Source organism: Hemitrygon akajei, chromosome 5 (assembly GCF_048418815.1).
Source record: "Hemitrygon akajei chromosome 5, sHemAka1.3, whole genome shotgun sequence".
In the NCBI taxonomy this organism is placed as follows: domain Eukaryota; kingdom Metazoa; phylum Chordata; class Chondrichthyes; order Myliobatiformes; family Dasyatidae; genus Hemitrygon; species Hemitrygon akajei.
The window spans coordinates 98,323,398-98,349,784 of record NC_133128.1 but is presented as its reverse complement, the minus strand read 5'-3'; the positions used below and the strand labels follow the sequence as shown (position 1 = coordinate 98,349,784).

General features: G+C 44.7%; 1 protein-coding gene across 1 annotated transcript in view; it reads right to left on the bottom strand.

Annotated features, from left to right (window-relative positions):
• The window catches only part of adcy5 (adenylate cyclase 5), a 416,408-nt gene that overhangs the window by 48,038 nt on the left and 341,983 nt on the right, over positions 1 to 26,387 (bottom strand). The window contains exons 14-16 of the mRNA XM_073046122.1: positions 20,599 to 20,715; positions 17,171 to 17,335; positions 7,705 to 7,880 (exon numbers count right to left, since the gene is read on the bottom strand). Of these exons, the coding sequence (XP_072902223.1) occupies positions 7,705 to 7,880; positions 17,171 to 17,335; positions 20,599 to 20,715 (458 nt within the window). The remainder of the gene's footprint in view (positions 1 to 7,704; positions 7,881 to 17,170; positions 17,336 to 20,598; positions 20,716 to 26,387) is intronic.

Here is a 26,387-nt window from a genome sequence, read left to right as displayed (position 1 = left end):
AGCCGAAAACATCGACTGCTTATTCTCCTCCATTGGTGATACCTGGGTTGTTGAGTCCCCTCAGCATTTTGAATGTGTTGCAAAAGAAGGCAGAATAGAGTGTTACGGGAAACGGCAGTGCTGGGTCATGATGAGGTAGATTGTGAGGTCATGAGACCATCTTGACAAGAGAGAACAATTACTGAAAATAGCGAGATTTTGCTGTTTGAGGAACTAAAGTATGTACATACACTGGACTCATGAATTTAAAAATATTATGGTATCTTGTTCAGATGTAGGAATGGTCATGCTATGAAGTTGTTGGGTCCATCAGAACATCAGAGAATGTTACACCTTAACTTTGTTGATCATTTTTGGTCTAGAAACATCATACAGTCAGTGATCACTTCATTACATACCTGCTGTACCTAATAAAGAGGCCAGTGAGTGTATGTTCATGGTCTTTAGCTCTGGAGCCCATCCACTTCAAGGTTCAATACATTGTGTGTTCAGAGATGTATCTCTAAACACCATTGTAATGTGTGTCACTTTCCCGTCAGTTTGAACCAGTCTGGCCATTCCCCTCTTACCTCTCTCAAGGTGTTTTCACCCACCGAACTATACGTCACTGGATTTTTTTTTAAAAGCTTTTTGCACCTTTGTAAACTCTAGAGACTGTTGTGTGTGGAAATTCCAGGAAATCAGCAGTTTCTGAGCTACTCAAGCCTCCCTTTCAGGCACCAACAATCATTCCATGGTAAGTCATTTTGATCACATTTCTTCCCCATTCTGATGTTTGGCCTGAACAACAACTAAACCTCTGGACTATGTCGACGTGATCTTATGCAGTGAGTGGCTGCCACATGATTGGCTGATTAGATATTTGCATAACAAGCAGGTATAGAGGTGTACCTAATAAAGTGGCCACTGAGTTATAATAAACCTGATTCTGATTCTAAATGGGCTGGAACTGTTTCCCTAGGACTATAAGGAGCTGAAGGGTGTCTTTATCGAAGTTTAGAAAATGATCAGGTGTACCTAATAACTTGGCCACTGATTGAATGTATATGTACTTTGACAAAAAAATTACTTTGAATTTTTAACATTCCTGAATAAAAAACACAGTACCAGTTTCACACATTTTCTTACAATATAGGAGTCCATTTGGTCCATCAAGGCTATGCTGTCTCTCAGAACCGACCCATTAGATCCATCCCTGAACTTCATACCCTTTAATTTTGATCTTCAGAAGACAGCATCCATCGCTGAGAACCCTCACCATCCAAAACATGCCCTCTTCACTTTACGACCATCAGGGTGGAGGTATAGGAGCCTGAAGATCCAGACTGAGCGTTTCTTCCCGTGCCATCAAATTTCTGAACAATGCATGATCCTTACACAGTACCTTGCTTTTCCTCTTGCACTAGTTATTTATTTATGAACAGGTGGTCAAGAGTATGAATGAAAATGCTCTACTGAGAGCAGCCTGAATCCCTTCCTGATGAGCTCAATGCATTCTATGAACATTTTGACCAAAAGGACAGTCGAATGTCACCAAAGAAAGCATCCTGTCTGGATGCATCATGGCTCGCTGTGGCAACTGCCCTGTACTGACCATAAGAATCTGCAGAGTTGTGGACACAGATCAGCACATCGTGGACACCAACTTCTCTTGCATGTACTTCTCACTGCCTTGCTAAAGCAGCCAGCATAATCAAAAACCCCAACCCCATCCAGCCCAGACTCTCTCTCTTCTCCCATCAGGCAGTGAGCTTAAAGGCACGCACCACCAGGCTCAAGGACAGCTTCTATCCTGCTGTTATCAGACTACTGACTGGCTCCCAGTATGATCAGATGGAGTCTTGTCCTCAAAATCTACCTCGTTACGAGCTTGCATCTTATTATCTGCCTGCACTGCACTTTGTCTATTTATTCTGCATTGTTTTTGTTTTCCCTTGTATTACCTCACTGCACTGATGTGCTGAAATGATTTGTGTGGATGGCATGTAGAACAGTTTTTCTACAGTACGTGTGCCAATAATAAACTTGTGACCATACCAAACAGATTATTTGAACTTTACCATTTGTGCAAGAGTTTCTGTTTGCAGCTTAACTGTTGTGTTCCCAGTCACCAGGGCAGTAAGGAGGAACTTTTTTTAGCCACAGAGTGGTGTATCTGTGGAATGCTCTGCCACAGACTGCGGTGGAGGCCAAGTCCATGGGTATATTTAAGGGGGAAGTTGATCGTTTGCTGAACAGTCAGGGCATCGAAGGATATGGCGAGAAGGCAGGTATATGGGATTAAGTAGGATCTAAGATCAGTCATGATGGAATGGCAGAGCAAATATGATGGGCTGAATGGCCTAATTCTGCTGCTAAGTCTTATGGTCCTATGGACTTCTTTGTCTAGGAGCTCAGCAGGTCAGGCAGCATCTGTGAAGGGAAATGGATGGTCAGTACTTTAGCTTCTGACCCTTCACCTGGACCTGTAAGTCCATAGAGTCCAGATGAAAGGCCTCGATCCAAAATGTTGACTGCCCATTTCCCTCCATAAATGCTGACTGATCAGCTGAGTTCCTCAAGTATTTTGCATTTCTCCAGGTTCCAACATCTGCAGAGTCTCTTGTGTTTCCATTTCTCTGTCTAAATTATGTTACCAAACTAGGAGTTATTCAAAACTCTCAATCAGGAGCATGAGTAGGCCACTTACTCCTTCAGCCTGCCCTACCATCTAATATTATTTTAATATCAATTCACATCACCCACGCTCCACCCTTGCTTGTCAGTACTAACCACCTCTGCCTTACAACTATTCAAAGCGCCTGCCCTTTAAACGTAGAACATTGAACATTACAGACAGTACAGGCCCTTTGGTCTATGATATTCTGCTAAGCCTTTAACCCACACTAAGATCAATCTAACCTTTCCCTGCTATATAGCCCTCCATTTTTCTTTAACTCATGCCTATCTAAAAGTCTCTTCAATGTTCCTATCATACTTGTCTCTACCAGAACCCCTGGCAGTGAATTCCATGCACCCACTGCTCTCTGTGTAAAACAATACCATTGACATTCCCTCTACACTTTCCTATAAACTATGAGGGGCTATGTCCCCTCATAGCCATTTCCACCCTGGGAAAAATTCTCTGGATATCCACTTTGTCATCTCTTATCATCTTATGCACCTCAATCACGCTCCTACCTTTCCTCATAAGAGAGTTCTCTAGTCCTGGCAAATCACCTATGCACCCTCTCTAAAGCTTCCTATAATGAGGCGACCAGAACTGAACACAATACTCCAAATGTGGTGTAGTTTGAGATTTGTAGAGCTGAACAAGGACTCTGCAGAAGACAGTTCCAAAGACTCATGACCCTCTGAGAGAGAAAGAGAATCTCCATGATTTCAGAGGTGACACTGTTTCCCTGAGCCAGAATTGGGTGACAAGCAGGTTGTGAGAAACTGAGACTGAACTGAGTGATAAACTACCTGGTATCCCTCAAAGGGAAGATAAGTTTCATTGGGAATGAGTCAAAAAGAGAGAGAGAGCGAGAGCGAGAGAGAGAGAGAGAGAGAGCGAGAGACACACATCGTGGCAAGGCAGGAGCTATTTGTAAAGAAACAGTCTCGTTGGGAGTGAGTTTTATTTGAGCCAATAAAAAGAAGGGAGGTGCAAATGGGGCAGCCATTGTTGATGTGGCAATTGTTGGTGTGGGCCAGTGTTAGAATGGGAGGATTTGACTCAACAGTTTTGGTGAGAACAGGTTAGGGCAAGCACAGGCAGAGGTTCCAAGTAAGTTGATAGTTAAGTTTTTTTTCTCTTTATTTGTCTACTAGTAAATAGATAGTACACTGAGAAAGGGTCCAGAGTTAGTGGTATGTTTGAGTGAGGTGTGGGAATTCTGGGAAACCTCTAGTCTCCCTAAGACCATGTTAGGGAACTGGAACTGCAGTTCAAAGACTGCAGGCTCTTGCAGGAGGCAGGTACCTGGGTGGCTTTCAGAACAAGGAAAGAGAATAGACAGCCAGTGCAGGGTAGCCCTGTGGCTGTTTCACTCAATAATAAGTACAGTCGGCCCTCCTTATCCGCAAGGGATTGGTTCCGGGACCTCCCACGGATACCAAAAAACGCAAATGCTCACGTCCCTTATATAAAATGGTGCATATAACCTGTACACATCCTCCTGTAGATTACTTATAATACCTAATACAATGTAAATGCTATGCAAATAGTTATTATACTGTAATGTTTAGAGAATATTGACAAGAAAAAAACTGTACGTTACTCTCGCTCACAACACAAGCAGCGAACGAACGAGATGCGAGGCGAACAATGATCAAACAACGAGTAAAACTTGTAATACCTGTACAGTAGTTGTTACACTGTCTTGTTTAGGGAATAAGGACGCTTTGGAGGAGAGTCAATAATACTAAAGTCAGGAACTGTGGAGGTTGAGGGCTGAGGATCTTCAAGCGTTGAAAATCGAGACTTCAGAATTGCAGATGCTTTAGTTAGAAACATTGTTATAGGAAGCTGTCTCTTCTTTTTCTTTGCATCAGCAAACAAATCTTTCAAGGTAGCCTTTCTCTTCTGTGAGTTTCTTGAGCTCCTCTGGGAACGCTGCTGTGGCCTCGGCATTAGCCGATGCCAATTCTCCTGTGATCTTTACATTCTTGAGGCTGTAGTGCTTTACATAGCCAGCCAGCCATCCCTTACCAGCCTTAAACTCTTTTCTCTTGCTCTCATCAACCCCGTCACAGTAGTGCTCATGGAGACTAAGAGCTTTTTCACGTATAATTTGGCCATCGACAGGGATATGCTTCTATGACATATCCTCTAGCCACACACTTAATGCTTTCTCAGTCTTCGCAAGCACTTTATCACGAACCAGAGAGATCAGTTTTGCCGCTGTATGGGCAGCACTAACACGAATTTCAGCTTCTTTCTGCTTTATTGTGCGAATGCTCGATTCGTTCTTACCAACCTTACAGCCCACTTCAGAAAGCGACATACCACTTTTCAAAAGATCTAATATTTCTACTTTCTTGGCGAGAGATAACACTTTACACTCCCTCTTAGCCTTTGAGGAATTGCGTTGACCACGTATTTGCTTCTTATGAGCCATTTTTTCACAGGAATAAAGTAGCAAACAAACAAGAGGTGAACAATGAGTGCTGGAAGAGCACTTCTGGGTTTATTCGATTCACGGTTGGTTGAATTCATGCATACGGAACTCACGGGTAAGAAGGGCTGACTGTATATTGCTTTGAATACTGTTGGGGGCTGGGGGAAGACCTACCAGGGAAAAACTACAGTCAGCAATTCCCTGGCACTAAGTCTGGCTCTGTGGCTCAGAGGAAAGGGAGAGAGGATGTGTGCAATAGTTAGGGGAGCAGACAGGAGGTTCTGTGGAGGTGAAAAAGGCACCTGGATGGTACATTGGTTCCAGAGTGCCAGGGTCAGGGATGTCTTGGATCAGGTCCACAGCACTGTAAAAGGGGGAGCCAAAAGCCTTGGTACATATTGGCACCAATGACATAGGTACGAAATGGGAGGAAGCTGAAAAGCAGGACATCCAGGGTAGTAATCTCTGGATTGCTACCTGAGCCATGTGCCATGAGGGTACACATAGGATGATTTGGCAGGTGAATGTGTGGCTGAGGAATTGGTGCAGGGGGCAGGGTTTCAGATTTCTGGGGGTGGGATCTCTTCTGTACAAGGAGGACAGGTAACTCCAAAACCCAAGGGAGATCAATATTCTTGCAGCAGGTTTGTTAGAGCTGTTGGGAAGGGCATAAAATAATTTGGCAGGGGCTTGGGAGCCGGAATGATGGGGCTAAGGATGAAGCAGTTGGTATCCAAGTAGATGCAGTGTGTAGCGAGACTGTGAGGAAAGACAGGCAGATGACAGGGCAAAATTGCAGTCAGTGGGTTGAATTTAAGTGTAACAAGGGGTGGCTCTGTTGGTAAAAATCAAACCCTTAGAAAGAGGTGACATAGGATTGGAAGATGTAGAATCCTTGTGAGTAGAGTTAAGAAAATGCAAGGGTAAAAAAGACCCTGGTGGGAGTTGTATACAGGCTAGGATGTGGGATACAAATTACAACAGGAGATAGAAATGGCAAGTAAAAAGGGCAATATTACAATAGTGATAGGGGATTTCAATCTGCAGGTAGACTGGGAAAATCAGGTTGGTGCTGGGTCCCAAGAGAGAATTTGTAGAATTGCTATGAGATGGTTTTAAGAGCAATGTGTGGATGAGCCCATTAGGAGAAAGACAATTTGGATTGGGTGTTGTGCAATGAACCAAATTTGATTAGGGAGCTTAAAGTAAAGGAACCCTTAGACAGTGATCATAATATGATAGAATTCACCTTGCAGTTTGAGAGGAGAAGGTAAAGTCAGATGTATCAGTATTACATATAGTAAAGGGAGTTACAGAGACATGAGAGGTGAGCTGGCCAAAGTTGATTGGAAGGGGACACTAGCGGGGATGACAGCAAAAAAAAAAACAGTGGCTGGAGTTCCTGGGGGAAATTTGGAAGGTGCAGGATAGATGCATTCGAAAAATGAAGTAGTATTCTAAAGGGAGGATGAAGCAACTGTGGCTGACAAGAGAAGTAAAAGGTAGTAAAAAGGAAAAGAGAGCATATAATATAGCAAAAATTTATGGGAAGTTAGATGATTGGGAAGCTTTTAAAAACCAACAGAGCGTAACTAACAAAAGCCATGAGCGAAAAGATTAAACATGAAGGGAAGCTAGGCAATAATATAAGAAAGGATACCAAATGATTTATCAGATGTATAGAGAGCAAAAGAGGGGCAAGAATGGATATTGGACCACTGGAAAATGACGCTGGGGAGGTAGCAATAGGGGACAAAGAAATGGCGGAGGAACTTAAGTATTTTTGTGCCTTCACTATGGGAGACACTTACAGTATGGCAGAAATTCAAGTGTGTCAGAGGGCAGAAGTGAGTGTAGTTGCTATTACTAAGAAGAAGGTACTTGGGAAACTGTAAGGTCTGAAGGTAGATAAATCACCTGGACCAGATAGACTACACCGCAGGATTTTGAAAGAGCAGGTTGTGGAGACAGTGGAGGCATTAGTAATGATCTTTCAAGAACCACTAGAGGACTGAAAATTGCAAATGTCATTTCACTCTTTCGGAAGGAGGGAAGCAGAAAAAAGGAAATTACAGCCAGTTAGCCATTCTTCAGTGGTTGGGAAGACATTGGAGTCCATCATTAAGGATGTAATTTCGGGTACTTCGAGGCATTTGATAAAATAGGTCGTAGTCAGCATGGTTTCTTCAAGGGGAGATCTTACCTGACAAATCTGTTAGAATTCTTTGAGGAATCAGAAGTCAAGATAGACAAAGGAGAGTAAATAGATGTTTTTACTTGGATTTTCAGAAGGCTTTTGACAAGGTGCTGCACATGAGGGTACTTAGCAAGATAACAGGTTACTGGGAGAAGGCAAGAGAATGGGGAATAATAAATCCATCATGATGGAATGGTGGAGCAGACTCCATCAGATGAATGGCCTAATTCTACTCCTGTGTCTTCTGGTCTAATTAGAATGAGATTTGAATTGGGTCACAAATCGAGCCCTATAGATTGCTAAGCCAGTAATCTTAAACATCACACTACAGGACCCAGAAAATCTGCCCAACAACTTAAATTCACTAGAAAGAGGCGACACCAATGAGAGGTATGTATTACTCACAGACTATTGGCAATGATCAGCAGGTCCGCATTGTCAAAAAGGGTGACTCCAGGTACCTCCAACATTATGATGTATATCAGCTCAATGGTCAACATGAGGAAGAGCTTCCCGATACTGCTGATCTGTAGGAATACAGCGCACGCCAGCAAGCTCAACAGTACGCAGTAGGTGAAGTACTGGCCAGGGAAAGAGAGATGAATGGATTAGTCAGAATCAACATCCTTAGGCAAATCAGCCATAGTTTCACCACTGGTGGAGTAGATATCAAAAGTAAATTTATTATCAACATATTATCACCATATTCTACCTTGAGATTCATTGTCTAGCAGGCACTTTCAGGAAAATAAAGAAATGCAATAGAATTTATGAAAACCTATACATAAAGACTGACAGACACACAACCAATGTGCAAAAGAAGACAAATGGTGCAAATAAAAATATATAAATCATTGAGTGTAGAGTCTGTAGGTTGTGGAATCTAAGCCGTGGTGCATGATGCTGTCCACATTGTTTTAGCAGCCTGATGGTTGAAGGGTAATAAGTTCCTGAACCTAGTTGCATGGGTGCTGAGGCACCTGTGCTCAGGGCCAATGGTAGCAAGAAGAGTGCCTGGTCTGGATGGTGAGAGTCCTTAATAATGGATGCTGCTTTCCTGTGACAGCGCACCATGTAAATGTGCTCGCTCGTGGGGAGAGCTTTGCCCGTAATGGACTGGGCTGTATCTACCACTTACTAGAGGCTTTTCCATTCTTGGGCATTGTTGTTTCCATAGCAGGCCGTGATACAACATTACATTTGTTGAATTTTAGATGATATGCAAATCTATGCAAACTTCTGAGAAAATAGAGGCACTGCTGTGCTTTCTTTGGAATGACACTGAAAAGGACAGTTTCAGTATCTGCTCCCTCTACTTGTATGTAATACCACCCATTCACCAGTCACTAACACAAAAGAGCCATCACACAGGTTTACAAACTTAGCAACAGAGGCTCTGGGCATTTTGCAAAACTTCAAAGAAAGGGAGAAATTTTCCTTTATGGCACCTTCCACGATCCCCAGTGAGTGGTACAACCAGACGGTGGTTAAGGAGCAGGAGAGAGAGTGATGGCACGGTACTGTAGTGGTTAACGTAAAGCTATTACAGCTCAAACAATCCAGGTTCAATTCTGCCACTCCCTGTAAGGAGTTTGTACATTCTCCCCGTATATATGCCGGTTTCTATGGGTGCTCCAGTTTCTTCCCACGTTCCAAAGATGTATGGGTCAGTAGATTCAATGGTAAGAGGGGTGTAATTACACCGAGTGAGCTCACTGGTCACGGGGGTGTAATTACACGGCGTGAGATCACTGGTCACGGGGGTGTAATTACACGGCGTGAGCTCACTGGTCACGGGGGTGTAATTACACCGAGTGAGCTCACTGGTCACGGGGGTGTAATTACACGGCGTGAGCTCACTGGTCACGGGGGTGTAATTACACGGCGTGAGCTCACTGGTCACGGGGGTGTAATTACACGGCGTGAGCTCACTGGTCACGGGGGTGTAATTACACGGCGTGAGCTCACTGGTCACGGGGGTGTAATTACACCGAGTGAGCTCACTGGTCACGGGGGTGTAATTACACGGCGTGAGCTCACTGGTCACGGGGGTGTAATTACACCGAGTGAGCTCACTGGTCACGGGGGTGTAATTACACGGCGAGAGCTCACTGGTCACGGGGGTGTAATTACACGGCGTGAGCTCACTGGTCACGGGGGTGTAATTACACCGAGTGAGCTCACTGGTCACGGGGGTGTAATTACACGGCGTGAGCTCACTGGTCACGGGGGTGTAATTACACCGAGTGAGCTCACTGGTCACGGGGGTGTAATTACACGGCGTGAGCTCACTGGTCACGGGGGTGTAATTACACCGAGTGAGCTCACTGGTCACGGGGGTGTAATTACACCGAGTGAGCTCACTGGTCACGGGGGTGTAATTACACGGCGAGAGCTCACTGGTCACGGGGGTGTAATTACACGGCGTGAGCTCACTGGTCACGGGGGTGTAATTACACCGAGTGAGCTCACTGGTCACGGGGGTGTAATTACACGGCGTGAGCTCACTGGTCACGGGGGTGTAATTACACCGAGTGAGCTCACTGGTCACGGGGGTGTAATTACACGGCGTGAGCTCACTGGTCACGGGGGTGTAATTACACGGCGTGAGCTCACTGGTCACGGGGGTGTAATTACACCGAGTGAGCTCACTGGTCACGGGGGTGTAATTACACCGAGTGAGCTCACTGGTCACGGGGGTGTAATTACACGGCGTGAGCTCACTGGTCACGGGGGTGTAATTACACCGAGTGAGCTCACTGGTCACGGGGGTGTAATTACACGGCGTGAGCTCACTGGTCACGGGGGTGTAATTACACCGAGTGAGCTCACTGGTCACGGGGGTGTAATTACACCGAGTGAGCTCACTGGTCACGGGGGTGTAATTACACGGCGTGAGCTCACTGGTCACGGGGGTGTAATTACACCGAGTGAGCTCACTGGTCACGGGGGTGTAATTACACGGCGTGAGCTCACTGGTCACGGGGGTGTAATTACACCGAGTGAGCTCACTGGTCACGGGGGTGTAATTACACCGAGTGAGCTCACTGGTCACGGGGGTGTAATTACACGGCGAGAGCTCACTGGTCACGGGGGTGTAATTACACCGAGTGAGCTCACTGGTCACGGGGGTGTAATTACACCGAGTGAGCTCACTGGTCACGGGGGTGTAATTACACCGAGTGAGCTCACTGGTCACGGGGGTGTAATTACACCGAGTGAGCTCACTGGTCACCGGGGTGTAATTACACCGAGTGAGCTCACTGGTCACGGGGGTGTAATTACACCGAGTGAGCTCACTGGTCACGGGGGTGTAATTACACCGAGTGAGCTCACTGGTCACGGGGGTGTAATTACACGGCGTCAGGTCACTGGTCACGGGGGTGTAATTACACGGCGTGAGCTCACTGGTCACGGGGGTGTAATTACACCGAGTGAGCTCACTGGTCACGGGGGTGTAATTACACGGCGTGAGCTCACTGGTCACGGGGGTGTAATTACACGGCGTGAGCTCACTGGTCACGGGGGTGTAATTACACGGCGTGAGCTCACTGGTCACGGGGGTGTAATTACACCGAGTGAGCTCAATGGTCACGGGGGTGTAATTACACGGCGTGAGCTCACTGGTCACGGGGGTGTAATTACACGGCGTGAGCTCACTGGTCACGGGGGTGTAATTACACGGCGAGAGCTCACTGGTCACGGGGGTGTAATTACACGGCGTGAGCTCACTGGTCACGGGGGTGTAATTACACGGCGTGAGCTCACTGGTCACGGGGGTGTAATTACACCGAGTGAGCTCACTGGTCACGGGGGTGTAATTACACCGAGTGAGCTCACTGGTCACGGGGGTGTAATTACACGGCGTGAGCTCACTGGTCACGGGGGTGTAATTACACCGAGTGAGCTCACTGGTCACGGGGGTGTAATTACACGGCGTGAGCTCACTGGTCACGGGGGTGTAATTACACCGAGTGAGCTCACTGGTCACGGGGGTGTAATTACACCGAGTGAGCTCACTGGTCACGGGGGTGTAATTACACCGAGTGAGCTCACTGGTCACGGGGGTGTAATTACACCGAGTGAGCTCACTGGTCACGGGGGTGTAATTACACCGAGTGAGCTCACTGGTCACGGGGGTGTAATTACACCGAGTGAGCTCACTGGTCACGGGGGTGTAATTACACGGCGTGTGCTCACTGGTCACGGGGGTGTAATTACACGGCGTGAGCTCACTGGTCACGGGGGTGTAATTACACGGCGTGAGCTCACTGGTCACAGGGGTGTAATTACACCGAGTGAGCTCACTGGTCACGGGGGTGTAATTACACGGCGTGAGCTCACTGGTCACGGGGGTGTAATTACACGGCGTGAGCTCACTGGTCACGGGGGTGTAATTACACCGAGTGAGCTCACTGGTCACGGGGGTGTAATTACACCGAGTGAGCTCACTGGTCACAGGGGTGTAATTACACGGAGTGAGCTCACTGGTCACGGGGGTGTAATTACACGGCGTGAGCTCACTGGTCACGGGGGTGTAATTACACGGCGTGAGCTCACTGGTCACGGGGGTGTAATTACACCGAGTGAGCTCACTGGTCACGGGGGTGTAATTACACCGAGTGAGCTCACTGGTCATGGGGGTGTAATTACACCGAGTGAGCTCACTGGTCACAGGGGTGTAATTACACGGAGTGAGCTCACTGGTCACGGGGGTGTAATTACACGGCGTGAGCTCACTGGTCACGGGGGTGTAATTACACGGAGTGAGCTCACTGGGACCAGAAAGATATGTTACTGCAATGTATCTCTACACAAACAAACTGAACCTGATGGGCTCAATGGCCTCTTTCTGTGCTGTAACAAGAAAACTACACTGAGGCAGGAGCAAGACAGACACAGTTTCAATTGTCATGCTGTTTTACAACCTCACTCTTCAGTTTGGTCAATTTAATAAATTTGACCCTGGGAATACACAAGAGGCAAATATTGTTTTTGCATCTACACTTATGACCTCCTAAGTCTTCAATATGCCACCACTTCCATGTACAGTGTGTGAAACTTTGACGAACTTCCATAGTTGCCCAGATCCTTTACTGGTTGCATCACAGCTGGAATGGATACGCCAGAACTAAAAAGCCTACAAACAGTGGTGTACGCAGCCCAGGTCATCACAGTAAAAATCCTCCCCACCACTGATCACATCTACAAGGAGCTGTGCCACTAGAAAGCAGCGTCCGTCATCAAAGACCCCCACCATCCAGGCTAAGTTCTCTTCTTACTGTTGCAATTGGGAAGGAATTTCAGGGGCCTTAAGTCTCACAGCACCGTTCAGGAACCGTTATTATCCTTCAACCATCAAACTCCTGAGCCAGCATGGATAACTTCACTCACCTTGCCAGTAAACTGATCACTGAGCACAGTCTCTGCACTCACTTTCAAGGATCTACAACTCATGTCCTCAGTTTTTGTATGTATGTATGCATTTACAGTGGCATGCAAAAGTTTGGGCACCCTGGTCAAAATTTCTGTTACTGTGAATAGCTAAGCGAGTAAAAGATGACCTGATTTCCTAAAGACATAAAGTTAAAGATGACACATTTCTTTAATATTTTAAGCAAGATTACTTTTTTACTTCCACCTTTTACATTTTCAAAATAACAAAAAATGAAAAGGGCCCAAAGCAAAAGTTTGGGCACCCTGCATGGTCCGTACTTAATAACACCCCCTTTGGCAAGTATCATAGCTTGTGAGCGCTTTCTGTAGCCAGCTAAGAGTCTTTCAATTCTTGTTTGGGGGATTTTCACCCATTCTGTCTTGCAAAAGGCTTCTAGTTCTGTGAGATTCTTGGGCCGTCTTGCATGCACTGCTCTTTTGAGGTCTATCCACATATTTCCGATGATGTTTAGGTCGGGGGACTGTGAGGGCCATGGCAAAACCTTCAGCTTGCGCCTCTTGAGGTAGTCGATTGTGGATTTTGAGGTGTGTTTAGGATCATTATCCTGTTGTACAGTGGTCCCCAAACACCGGGCCACAAAGCATGTGCTACCAGGCCGCGAGGAAACGATATGAGTTAACTGCACCTTTCCTCATTCCCTGTCATGCCCACTGTTGAACTTGAATGCATACAAGGTCATCAGTCGCCTAAACACAATGATACCCTGGCACCAGGGATCACTGGTTGGCCTCGGGTAACTGGCTGCTTTGCGCGGCTGGCGAGAAGTGCCATTGCTACTGGCCTGGAGTGCGAACAGATGGGTGCCGTCTCTAAACTTGTTTAGCACACTGAATGTTCGTGGGGAACCTGGTGCTAAAATATTTGCAGACGACTAATTCGCGCTCAGGGTTTTGTAAGTAGCAGAGCAGCTACCTCACTGCGATCTACTGAAAGTCATCCCTTGAGCCAAACTTTTGTCGGCCGATAGATCCTACCTACCTATGGGGGGTGGGGGCTGGTGCACGCCCTGTCACACTCCTCCTTGCTCAGTCACCCTTTCCGGACTGCGACCGCCGTGACCCCGGCACAGGGACCTCCGGCCTTTACCTTTTCCTCTCACCCCACCCACGACCAGCTGCACCTGGCCAAGGTGTCTGGTGGCGGGTGGGCGGGAAGCTGGAGTTCAGGCCCGGAGGCTGTCTAATGAGGCAATGAAGCTTTCAAAAAGCACCCTGCACTTAAAGACAAACCCGTTGAGTTTTTTGGAGCAGAAAAACATGAGCAAGCGGGACAGAAACAAGTGCTGAGAGCCACGAAAACTAAATTGCGGAATAACTGGACATAAGGAACCCCCTTCGAGTATCGCTGTCCCCCATTGCCCCTCAGTGGGACCGTCTTGTTGCACAGAAACAAGCCCTGGGCTCCCACTGATTCAGCGATATTGGTTTTAATGATTTTATATCCTCATACGAGGAAAATATGCGCTGTGTGTTTAATATCCAAACGTTACTTAAAATGATATGATGCTATTGACTTAAAATTGACTTATCACTATATTCATGTGAGGAAAATATGCGCTGTGTGTTTAATATTAAATTCATTAGATAAGCCCTTTTAGAAACGAAATTGAGTGTACTAGCCACTTCTAAGTGACTTATAGTTGACTTATCACCTATATTCTGGTTGTGATTAACACCGCCCCCCCCCCACCTCCCCCGTTGGCTGGTCCGCAAGAACATTGTCAATATTAAACTGGTCCGCGGTGCTAAAAAGGTTGGTGACCCCTGCTGTTGTAGAAGCCGTCTTTTCATCTTCAGCTTTTTACAGATGTTGTGATGTTTGCTTCCAGAATTTGCTGGTATTTAATTGAATTCATTCTTCCCTCTACCAGTGAAATGTTCCCCGTGCCACTGGCTGCAACACAAGCCCAAAGCATGATCGATCCACCCCCATGCTTAACAGTTGGAGAGGTGTTCTTTTCATGAAATTCTGCACCCTTTTTACTCCAAACATACCTTTTCTCATTGCGGCCAAAAAGTTCTATTTTAACTTCATCAGTCCACAGGACTTGTTTCCAAAATGCATCAGGCTTGTTTAGATGTTCCTTTGCAAACTTCTGATGCTGAATTTTGTGGTGAGGATGCAGGAAAGGTTTTCTTCTGATGACTCTTCTATGGAAGTCATATTTGTGCAGGTGTCACTGCACAGTAGAACAGTGCACCACCACTCCAGAGTCTGCTAAATCTTCCTGAAGGTCTTTTGCAGTCAAACGGAGGTTTTGATTTGCCTTTCTAGCAATCCTACGAGCAGTTCTCTCGGAAAATTTTCTAGGTCTTCCAGACCTCAACTTGACCTCCACCGTTCCTGTTAACTGCCATTTAATTAATTACATTATGAACTGAGGAAATGGCTACCTGAGAACGCTTTGCTATCTTCTTATAGCCTTCTCCTGCTTTGTGGGCATCATTTATTTTAATTTTCAGAGTGCTAGGCAGCTGCTTAGAGGAGCCCATGGCTGCTGATTGTTGGGACAAGGTTTGAGGAGTCAGGGTATTTATTAAGCTTTGAAATTTGCATCACCTGGCCTTTCCTAACGATGACTGTGAACAAGCTAATTAAGGTTTGAGACCTTGGTAAAAGTTATCTGAGAGCTCAAATCTCTTGGGGTGCCCAAACTTTTGCATGGTGCTCCTTTCCTTTTTTCCACTCTAAAATTGTACAAAACAAAAATAATACACTAACCTTGCTAAAATGTTGAAAAGAATAACTTTATGACTTTTGGAGATCAGTTTATCTTCTGCTCACTTAACTATTCACATAAACAGAAATTTTGACCAGGGGTGCCCATACTTTTGCATGCCACTGTATCTATTTATTTAATTGGCACATTGGTTGTTTGTCAGTTTTTGTGTGTAGTTTTTCAATTGCATTTTTTGTTCTACTGTGAATGTCTGCAAGTAAATAAATCTCAGGGTGACATATATGTATTTTAATAATTATTTTACTTTGAACTGAATCCCAAGAACAGTCTTTCTGCACATGGACTGTCTGCTGCCAAGAAATTTCTTCTCAACTCACTCCAAGGTGAATGCTTTCTAAAGAGACTATGAAACCTGATTTCAGACATCAGCCAGGAAACTTTTGACAGTAGCAACAAAGTGAGCTTAATTTTCTTTCAAAGGATTATTCCCATTCCATAATCCTGGCAATCAATTGGGTGCATCTAGCATCCTGTTGGATGCTGTCTGTGTGTTGTTCGGCTGAACACTGTCGGCATGCTGTGTTGGTATTGATTGGTGTGGTGATACTTGCAGGCCGCCCCAAGCACAACCTCAGAGTGTGTTTGTTGTTAATGCAAATGATGCATTTCACTCTATGTTTTGATGTACTGTATATGTGATTAATAAATAAACTGATGCAATCTAATCCATTTCCTACTACTGTAGAGTAACACAGCGCTAAAACAGGCCCTTTGGCCCAACTCTTCCATACTGACTGCTGTGCCTGGCAATCAAGTCCCATTTGTCCACACTTGAGTCATATCCTCCTACCCACATATTTATGCAAAGTCTTTTAATGTTGTTATTGTACCTGCCTCAACCACTACCTCCCCTCCACTGAGGATATCTTCAAAAGTTGATGTCTCAAGAAGGCAGTGTCCATCAAGAAGGACCCTCACCATACGGGAAGAAAAAGCAGTAAGTTTTTTCAGTGGAAGTTGCTGATTGGACAACTGCGCAGGCGCAGCAGAAGTGTTCATGCGCAAGTCCAGCGAAGAGCTTTAAAAAGCATTAAGTTTTTTCAGCAACAGTTGCTGATAGGAGTACTGTGCTGACGCAGGAGAACCGTCCCTGTGCAAGTCCAGCAAAGAGCTTTAAAAACCCTGTCTCCATAAAAGAGGGGTAATATATAGTGGAGTGATCATCATGGGAGAGGTCATCGTTGGAGTGGTCTGAGTCAGAGTGAAAAGGCTTTGACTCAACAGGGCTTCGGCAAGAACAGGCGGAGGCAAGGTAGTAGGTAAGTTCATCCCTTATTTCTTCTTTCTTATTTAACTCTTGACAGTGCATGTTCATTCCATCTATGCCCCTTGTGATTTTATACACCTCTATAAGATCACCCCTCATTCTCCTCTGCTCCAACGAAAACTGTCCCAACCTGCTCTACCTCTCTCCATGACTCAGTCCCCCAAGTCCCGTCAACATCCTTGTAAATCTCCTCTGTACTCTTTCCAGATTAGAGCCGCACAGTCACGGGTTAGAGTCAAAAGTAGGAGGGGCATTGATAGAATAAGAAAGGACATATTCAGTGACAATGGAGTTAGTCACCAAAGGATGGAGGGTGGGATTTCAAAGAGAGAACAGCAAAATGCAGATTTGAATGGTCTCCCCTGAATCCTGAAGTTCCATAGATATAGGGATCTGTCAGCGTTACCTCAGGAAAGTTACAGCTGGGTTGTTTGCCACCGCATTCGACTGTTTCCAAGTCCAGACTGTAGTTTGAGAATGAATTGACAATGTGACAGGCATTGACGTTACTAAGGGTAGTGTTGAACTCTTTGGCGACACAGCTCTGTAGATCCTGGGTGTTGCAGACAAACTGGAAGAAAAATAACCAGGTATTAAAAAGGTCTCCACATACATAAGGCTAGAACGCTCTGAGATATGTTTCCTCCCTCCTCACCTTTTTTCTCTCAGCTGATGGGGTACAGCAACTTCAGTTAAGACCATAAGACACAGGAGCAGAATTAGGCCATTCAGTCCATCAAGTCTGCTGTACTATTCTATCATGGCTGATTTATTATCTCGTTCAACAACTTCCTCCTGTCTTCTCCCCATAACCTTTGACACCCTTACTAATCAAGAATCTATTAATCTCTGCTTTAAATAGCTGAGCGATGATGGTGCTAAACGGCGACTCCTTTGCTTGCATCTTCAGAAACAGCTTTATTTCTATCTTTAATATCTAATTTTTTTCCTTTTCAAGACCCTGACCTGGACTCTGACTTCGGTTCTTTCCGGGAATGGGACCCACTTTCAGCCTCACAACCGGCTGTTTTTCGATATGCCAAGGACATGACCTAGAAGACTAGTGTGTCTTCAGGGTGCCGGATTTTTCGTGGCTTTGGAGGCAGGAGGATTCAAGGCTGATGCCACTGACTGATACATTGCAGGAGAACAAGGAAGATCAGAGTTTGCTGCCAGCTATGTGCCCGGAGGCACAGAGCTCAGAAAAAGCAATGCAACAGACTACTAACACCATAAATCAGCCAGTTGCTTTGTTATGTCTCCCCTCTTGCTGTGAAATGGAGACACCTCTTCTTGCCTTATTAGGGAGGGAGAGCCTGTGGTATGTCAATTACCGGGTGAACGAGTAGTCTTTGGGGTACTGCAAGTCTGTGTCTTTATCGATGCTTTGTTGCTGCTTCTGCGTGGGTGGGGGCAGCTGGGGGGGACTTTGGGGTTCTCACGTTTAACTGCTGTACATTCTTTGGGGCACTTCTCTGTTTTCGTGGATGTTTGTGAAGAAAAAGCATTTCAGGATGTATATTGTATACATTTCCCTGACATTAAATGTACCTATTGAAACCTATTAAATATACCCAATGACTTGGCCTCCACAGCCGTCTGTGGCAATTAATTCTACAGATTCACCACCTTTGGGCTAAAGAAATTCTTCCTCATCTCTGTTCTAAAGGGACATCCCTCAATTCTGAGGCTGTACCCTCTGGTCCTACCTAAACTCCCCCACCATAGGAGATATCCTCTCCACATCCACTCTAAGCTAGGCCTTACAATAGGTTTCAAAAGATCCCTTCCCCCAATTCTTCTAAACTCCAGCAAGTGCAGGCCCAGAGCCATCAAATGCTCCTCATGTATTAAGTCTTTCATTCTTGTGAACCTTTTCCAGACCCTCTCCAATGCCAGCACATCTTTTCTTAGATAAAGGGTCCAAAAATGCTCACAATCCTCAAGTACAGTGTGACTATCACCTTATAAAGGCTCAGCATTAGATCCTTGCTTTTATATTCTAATCCTCTCAAAATGAATGCTTACCGTACCACCAAATCAACCTGGAGGTTAACCTTTAGGGAATCCTGCACTAGGACTCCCAAGTTCCTTTGCACCTTGGTTTCTGAATTTTATCACAATTGTGGGATCTTTCTGTGCTCAGATTGGTTGCTGTCGTTCCTACAGGACAACGGTTACTAATTGGCTAAGAGGGGCTGCAGAGAAAGTCAATGCAAGTTCTCCTGCCGTCATATTTATTGTTAACATTTCATTCCATATTCCTACTTTAAATTTCTTCATTCTTTATAACTGTTGAATGTTGCTGCTTTTGTTGCCTGACATGCAAACAAACCACCCATAAATTTCTGATACACTCAGTGACCACTTAATAACTCTGACTATTGGTGCCAGATGGGATGGTTTGAGTATCTCTGAAACTGTTGATCTGGGATTTTCATGCACAATGGTCTCTAGAGTTTGCAGAGAATGGTGCGAGAAACAAAAAGCATTCAGTAAGCAACAGTTCTGTGGGTGAAAACGCCATGTTAATGCGAGAGGTCAGAGGAGAATGGTTTAAGCAGTCAGGAAGGCGGCAGTAACCCTGCAGTACCACAGTGGCGTGCAGAAGAGCATCTCAGAATGCACAACACATTGAACCCTGAAGTGGATGGATTACAGCAGCAGAAAACCACACTGGGTTCCACTCCTGTACCTAACAGAGTGGCCACTGAGTGTATATGTAAATTTCAGTTCAATTATCCTTGATGATGAGAGGCATTGATCATGTGGATAGTCAGAGGCCTTTTCCCAGGGCTGAAATGGTTGCCACAAGAGGACACAGGTTTAAGGTGCTGGGGAGTACATACAGATGAGATGTCAGGGGTAAGTTTTTTATTACTCAGAGAGTGGTGAGTATGTGGAATGTACTGCCGGCAACGGTGGTGGAGGCGGAATCGTCAGGGTCTTTTAAGAGACTTTTGGATAGGTACATGGAGCTTAGAAAAATAGAGGGCTATGGGTAAGCCTAGTAATTTCTAAGGTAGGGACATGTTTGGCACAACTTTGTGGGCTGAAGCCTGTATTGTGCTGTAGGTGTTCTATGGTTTTCTATAAAACATGCCACAAATAGATGAAGCAGTCTAGTAGCCTCAATGCTATCCCAAGCAAACATGTGGGTGAATTCTAGTGTGCAGACAAGTAGTACAATATCATGGGAGTGGATGGGAATTGGAAACAACTAAAAAAGGATCCGTGTACCAGGTGGAAATGGGTTGTTGATGGTTGTGTAAACTTGTTTCTATTCTGTGAATCTACCCTGGATCTGGCAAAGGAATCTTACCCACTGAATACATTCAGAATCTGTCTATAGCAAACACACAGAGATTTTCTAACACCCCTGTTATAAGACTTTTGAATGGTTCTTTAGTACGAAATTACTCTTGACCTCACAGTTTGTCTCATTATCACTTTGAATCTTTTTTTCCCTGCACTGTATCCATAACACTTTATTCTGTATTCTGATTGCTTTTCACCTGTACTATACCTCAAAGAACTATTGTAATGAAATGATCTGTAGTGATGGCATGCTAAACAAAGATATTGCCACAGACAGCTATGGCAGCCAAGTCATTGGATAAGTTTAAAGTTGAGGTTCACAGGTTCTTGGATAAGAGTGTCAGAGCTTACAGGGAGAAGGCAGGAGAATGGGGCTGCGAGGGTTTGAATGGTGGAGCAAACTTAATGAGTCAAATGGCTTTATTCTGCTCCTATGTTTTATGGCCTTACTCACTGAACCTTGGCATAGGTGACAATAATAAACCAATATACCAGATTATTACCACCTCTACCTACCATGTTGACAAAGGCAGACAGGAAGACCAGTGAGATGGTGAAGACCCCAACAATGGTGCTGTTCATCTTTGACTGGACGATCTTCTTTGACAGGAGCTGCAGTGGGACCGGGAAGATCTGGGGTGAGAGAAAGATGGGGCTCTTAGTCAATTGAGACAGCAACAAAAGATATCTATGCACAACATCGATTAACAAGGTTAAATATTTGTTTCTCTTCACCAGCAAAATTAGTCCCAGGCCAACACGATCACAAGATCTAAGTTAACAGAGATACGCTGGTTTATTGATCTTTAGTGACCTGTTTGCTGGGATATGACAAAAAGAGGAGCAGGATTAGGCCAATGCTGGTGTATCCAGTCTCACGCTCTACAACACATTGTTCACCACTCTTGTTTCTCTTAAATCTCCTGAAGTTCAAATATCTGTCAGCCACATTCAGTGACTCCACCTCCACAATTCTGTACTGTAACATTTTGTAGAGTCACTCACTGAAATATTTTTTTCCATTCTCCTTTCCAAAATGTATAACCTGACACTTTCCTATGTTACACTCCATCTGCCAACGTCTTGCAAACTCTCCCTTTAAGCTAGTCTCTGCAAGTTGGCTGGGGAAGTCATGGCCCAGTATCTGTGAACCCACGGGTCTGCTGGAGGCTGGAAGCTGAAGAAGGTGACATGTGAGGATGTGTGTAGATGGGTGGATAGGAGGGAGGGAGGGATGAGGTTTGTTGTTGTTTGCTATGCTGTGTTGTTCTGTTGAGCATTGAGAGCATGCTATGTCGGTGCTGGAATGTGTGGTGACAGTTACGGACTGCCCCCAGTACATCCTTGGTTTTGTGTTGGTTGTTAAAGCAAACAACACATTTCACTGTAGGTTTTGATGTATATGTGATAAATAAATGATTTGAACTCACACCCGAGGTTCCTTTAACTCCTCCAGGTTATAGACCATCTAGATATCCCTTAAAGTTGATGGGCAACATTGTGGGCCAAAGGGCCTGTACTGTGCTAGCAACACACACAAAATGCTGGTGGAACGCAGCAGGCCAGGCAGCATCTGTAGAAAGATGCACTGTTGATGTTTCGGGCCGAGACCCTTCGTCTTGGCCCGAAACATCAACAGTGCTTCTCCCTATAGATGCTGCCTGGCCTGCTACGTTCCACCAGCATTTTGTGTGTGTTGCTTAAATTTCCAGCATCTGCAGATTTCCTCGTGTGTACTGTGCTATATTTTATGAACACTGGAACATGATTACTAAACTCTGTTACTTCTCCAGCAGAGTTAAAGAGTTAATCCAAATGAACAGGGGGAGAGGTTTTCATATTCCATCCCTGCATTTCCATGAAATGAAATAAAAACAAAACCATCAGTGACAGGCCTAATTTCTTCTGTTCCTCCTGATGTCGATGAGACGAGGGACTGCAGTGAACGCAGTATGACTCCGAGAGTACATTAGTAAGTTGTGGATCTGACTGTGCACAGTGACAGGGAAAGCTGCCGTGAAGCTAATCAGCAGGTGGGGAATTGTCCGCAATGACCCAGTGACCCGCAATGACTGCAGGAATGAAGCTTTTCTCAAAGGAAGAAGCAAATTGTCAGCTCTTAAACCCCAAAGCAGAGAGTCAAATATTTAATAGAGAAAAAAATACACAGCGGTGTTTTGAGCCTTTCCTGAATATGTTAATTCATCACTAGTTGTTTATAAATTGATTTGAATATTCTATGCTAATCAAAACATCGTAGCTCAGTGCGAACCAGGGATAAAAATTTTATAAAACTGCAAATTCTGGAAATCAAGAAAACTGAAGAATGTGGAAATATTTAGCAAGATCTTTGCGCACCTGTAGAAAGAGGAGCAGAGCTAACCCAACCATATCGGATCGACTGCAGCGACGTGGCAAGTATGCATGTAGCTACTTGATCGAACAGTGAATCAAGTGGCCTCCTACGCGCAGAGTACTCCATTTTGGGTGTGGCCTTTTGAGTATGCAGGGTTTCTTCTTGGTGGGCCCGGTTTGGAGCCCCTACACTGTAAGTTGCCCAGTGTGTGTCATTATGAAATGACTCAGTAAAAACACTTAATCATACTACTCCTTTTCCGCACTTAACTCTGTGCACACCTAACATTAACAATTAGGTTGTATACAGATACGTGACATTAACGATTGAGTTCCGAACACATACGTGATATTAACGACTGGGTTGTGTACACATACATGATATTAACGAATAGGTTACGTATACATACATGGCGTTAATGATTGGGTTACATACATATACGTGACGTTAACGATTGGGTTGTGTACACATATGTGATGTTAACAATTGGGTTGTTAACCAAGACCAAGGAGATGGTGGTGGACTTTAGGAGATCTAGGCCTCATTTGGAGCCAGTGATCATTAATGGAGAATGTGTGGAGCAGGTTAAGACCTACAAGTATCTGGGAGTACAGTTAGACGAGAAGCTAGACTGGACTGCCAACACAGATGCCTTGTGCAGGAAGGCACAGAGTCGACTGTACTTCCTTAGAAGGTTGGCGTCATTCAATGTCTGTAGTGAGATGCTGAAGATGTTCTATAGGTCAGTTGTGGAGAGCGCCCTCTTCTTTGTGGTGGCGTGTTGGGGAGGAAGCATTAAGAAGAGGGACGCCTCACGTCTTAATAAGCTGGTAAGGAAGGCGGGCTCTGTCGTGGGCAAAGTACTGGAGAGTTTAACATCGGTAGCTAAGCGAAGGGCGCTGAGTAGGCTACGGTCAATTATGGATAACTCTGAACATCCTCTACATAGCACCATCCAGAGACAGAGAAGCAGTTTCAGCGACAGGTTACTATCGATGCAATGCTCCTCAGACAGGATGAAGAGGTCAATACTCCCCAATGCCATTAGGCTTTACAATTCTACCGCCAGGACTTAAGAACTTTTTAAAAGCTATTATTAATGCTTTTTGAGATAGTGATTTAGATGTATATCATATTTTTTACTGAGTTAAGTATTGTATGTAATTAGTTTTGCTACAACAAGTGTATGGGACATTGGAAAAAAAAAGTTGAATTTCCCCATGGGGATGAATAAAGTATCTATCTATCTATCTGTGTACACACACGTGACGTTAACAATGGGTTGTATAACCTTTGTTGTCTTTTTGGCCAGAATGTCATCAAAGCATGAAGACTGAACAAGGCTAAAGAGGAAATCTCTTCAGAAAGCAGAAGCGAACTTCTTCATGTTTGGCATTAGTGGAAAACAAGTAGCAGTAAATTTGACAGCAAATGAAAATAAAAGAAAACTGCATATGCATGAAATTTGAAATACAAAGATAAAATGCAGGAAAAAAACTGAGGTTGGTGGGTATTCACATGAGCTTCCAGAGCTACCTAATAAAGGGTCTTGACCCAAAATGTCGAATGTTTATTCCCCTATGTAGGTGCTGCCTGACCTGCTGAGAATTTTCAAACATTTTGTTAATATTGCCAGAGGAAGTTGCAGATACCATAACAACATTGAGGACATCCTCAAGGTGTGACTCTTTAAGAAGGTAGCGTCCATCATTAAGGACCCTCACCATCCAGGACTTGCCCTCTTCACATTTCTACCATACGGAGGAGGTACAGGAGCCTGAAAACCCATGCTCAACGATTCAGGAACAGCTTCTTCCTGTCTGTCATCAGCTTTCTGAATGGTCCATGACACATGAAGAATACCACATTTTTTGCACTATTCATTTGTTCTGCAATTTTTAGTAATTTTGCACTGTGCTTCTACTTCAAAACCACAAATTTCACATCATATACGATAGCAATAATGTACCTGATTCTGGCTCTGGAAAGTCATTTGGACAAGTTCAAAGACAAATAAGGTTTAGAGGGGGATGGACCAGATAGATAGGTCCTGATGAAGGGTCTTGGCCTGAAACTTCAACTGCATATTGCCCTCCATAGTTGCTGCCTGACTTGCTGAGTTCCTCCAGTGTTTTGTGTGTGGCTTGGATAAGCATCTTTGCAGAGATAGGCTGAAGGACCACTTCTATGCTATATGATTCCATGACTCTAAATCAGTGTATTAAGACCATAAGACATAGGAGCAGAATTAGGCCATTTGGTCCATCGAGTCTTGTCCACTATTCTATCATGACAACCGCATTCTCCCGCCTTCTCTCAGTAACCTTTGAGCCCTTACTAATCAAGAACCTATCAAACTAAGTCTTAAATATACCCAACGACTTGGCCCCCACAGCTATCTGTGGCAATGAATTCCACAGATTCACCACCCTCTGGCTAAAGAAATCCTCCTCAGTTCTGTTCTAAAGGGATACCCCTCTATTCTGAGGATGTGCGCTCTGGTCATAGACTCCTCTACTGTAGGAAACATCCTCTTCATGTCCACTCTATCTAGGTCTTTCAATATTTGTTTGGTTTCAATGAGTTCCCCCCTCATTCCTTAAACTCCAGCGAATACAAGCCCAGTGCCATCAAATGCTCCTCATATATTAACCCTTTCATTCCCAAGATATTCCCTCGGTGACATTGCTCCAAAGGTACTAATTAATTGTAAATTAAGTATCTTTAAGTGCCTTTGGGCGCCACAGCAGTGCAGCGGTTAGCTCAGGATGTTCCAGAGTTCAGAGTTCAACTCCAGCGCCATTCTATGAGGATGTCTGTATGTCCTCCTTGTGGAACGTGTGGGTTTTCTCCTGCTCCTCTGGTTTCCTCCCACAGTCCAAAAACCTACCGGGTAGGTTAATTGGTCAGTGTAAATTGTCCCGAGATTAGGTTAGGGTTAATCGGGTTTGTTGGGGGTTGCCGGGGAGGTGTGGCTGGAATGGCCTATTCCGCATTGTATTGCTAAATAGTTAAATAAACCCCAGTCACCAATCTATGTTCTTGTTTTACATTGTAATTGAACAGAGAACGAGGAATTTTGGGAGAAATGAAATGACTCTGGAGAATGCACGTTTTATGTAACTGGAAACATTTTCCCTTTTCTGACAAACACACCGATTGTTCATTGCTTCTCTTTCAGTACCAGGTACCAATGACTCATACTGCAGTCCATGTTTATGTAACCTGTATTACTAATTCAAAATCAGCGATTCTTATCACGGGAGGAGTTTTTCTAAATAAGTAACCAAATATGACCAGAATGCACATATACTTCATCTGTGCTACTTAACTCATAATATCAGTTCCTTGACTTGCAGTAAGAAGGGTAGCATTCTATTGGGTTCAACTAAATTGTTACTTCAGGTAATGGCATTAGCTGGTTGCTTTGATTGGTCACATCTAGCAACTGGTTGTAAGAGCAATCTGCGCAGATTCAGCATGTCATCTAAAACTATGCTGCACAATGGAGAGTATCTTGACTGGATGCATCACAGCTTGGGATGGAAACACCAATGCCCTGGAATGAAGAAGTCTACAGGAAGTAGTGGATACTACCCAGTCCGTCACAGGCAAAGACCTCCCCACCACTGAGCACCACAAGGAAGTAGAATCCATCATCAAGGACCCCCAACACTGAGGCCATGATCCCTTCTCACTGCTGCCACTGGGAAGAAGCCTTAGGTTCTACATCACCAGGTTCAGGAACTTATTATTATAATAATAATAATAGGAACTTATTATTCAGAAATTATCAGGCTCCTGAACTAATGTGGGTAATTTCACTCACTTCAACACTGAACAGATTCCACAACCTATGGACACACTTTCAAGGACTCTACAACTCGTGTTCTCAATATTATTTTTTTTGTATTTTCAGTTTATCTTCTTTTGCAGACTGGTTGTGTAG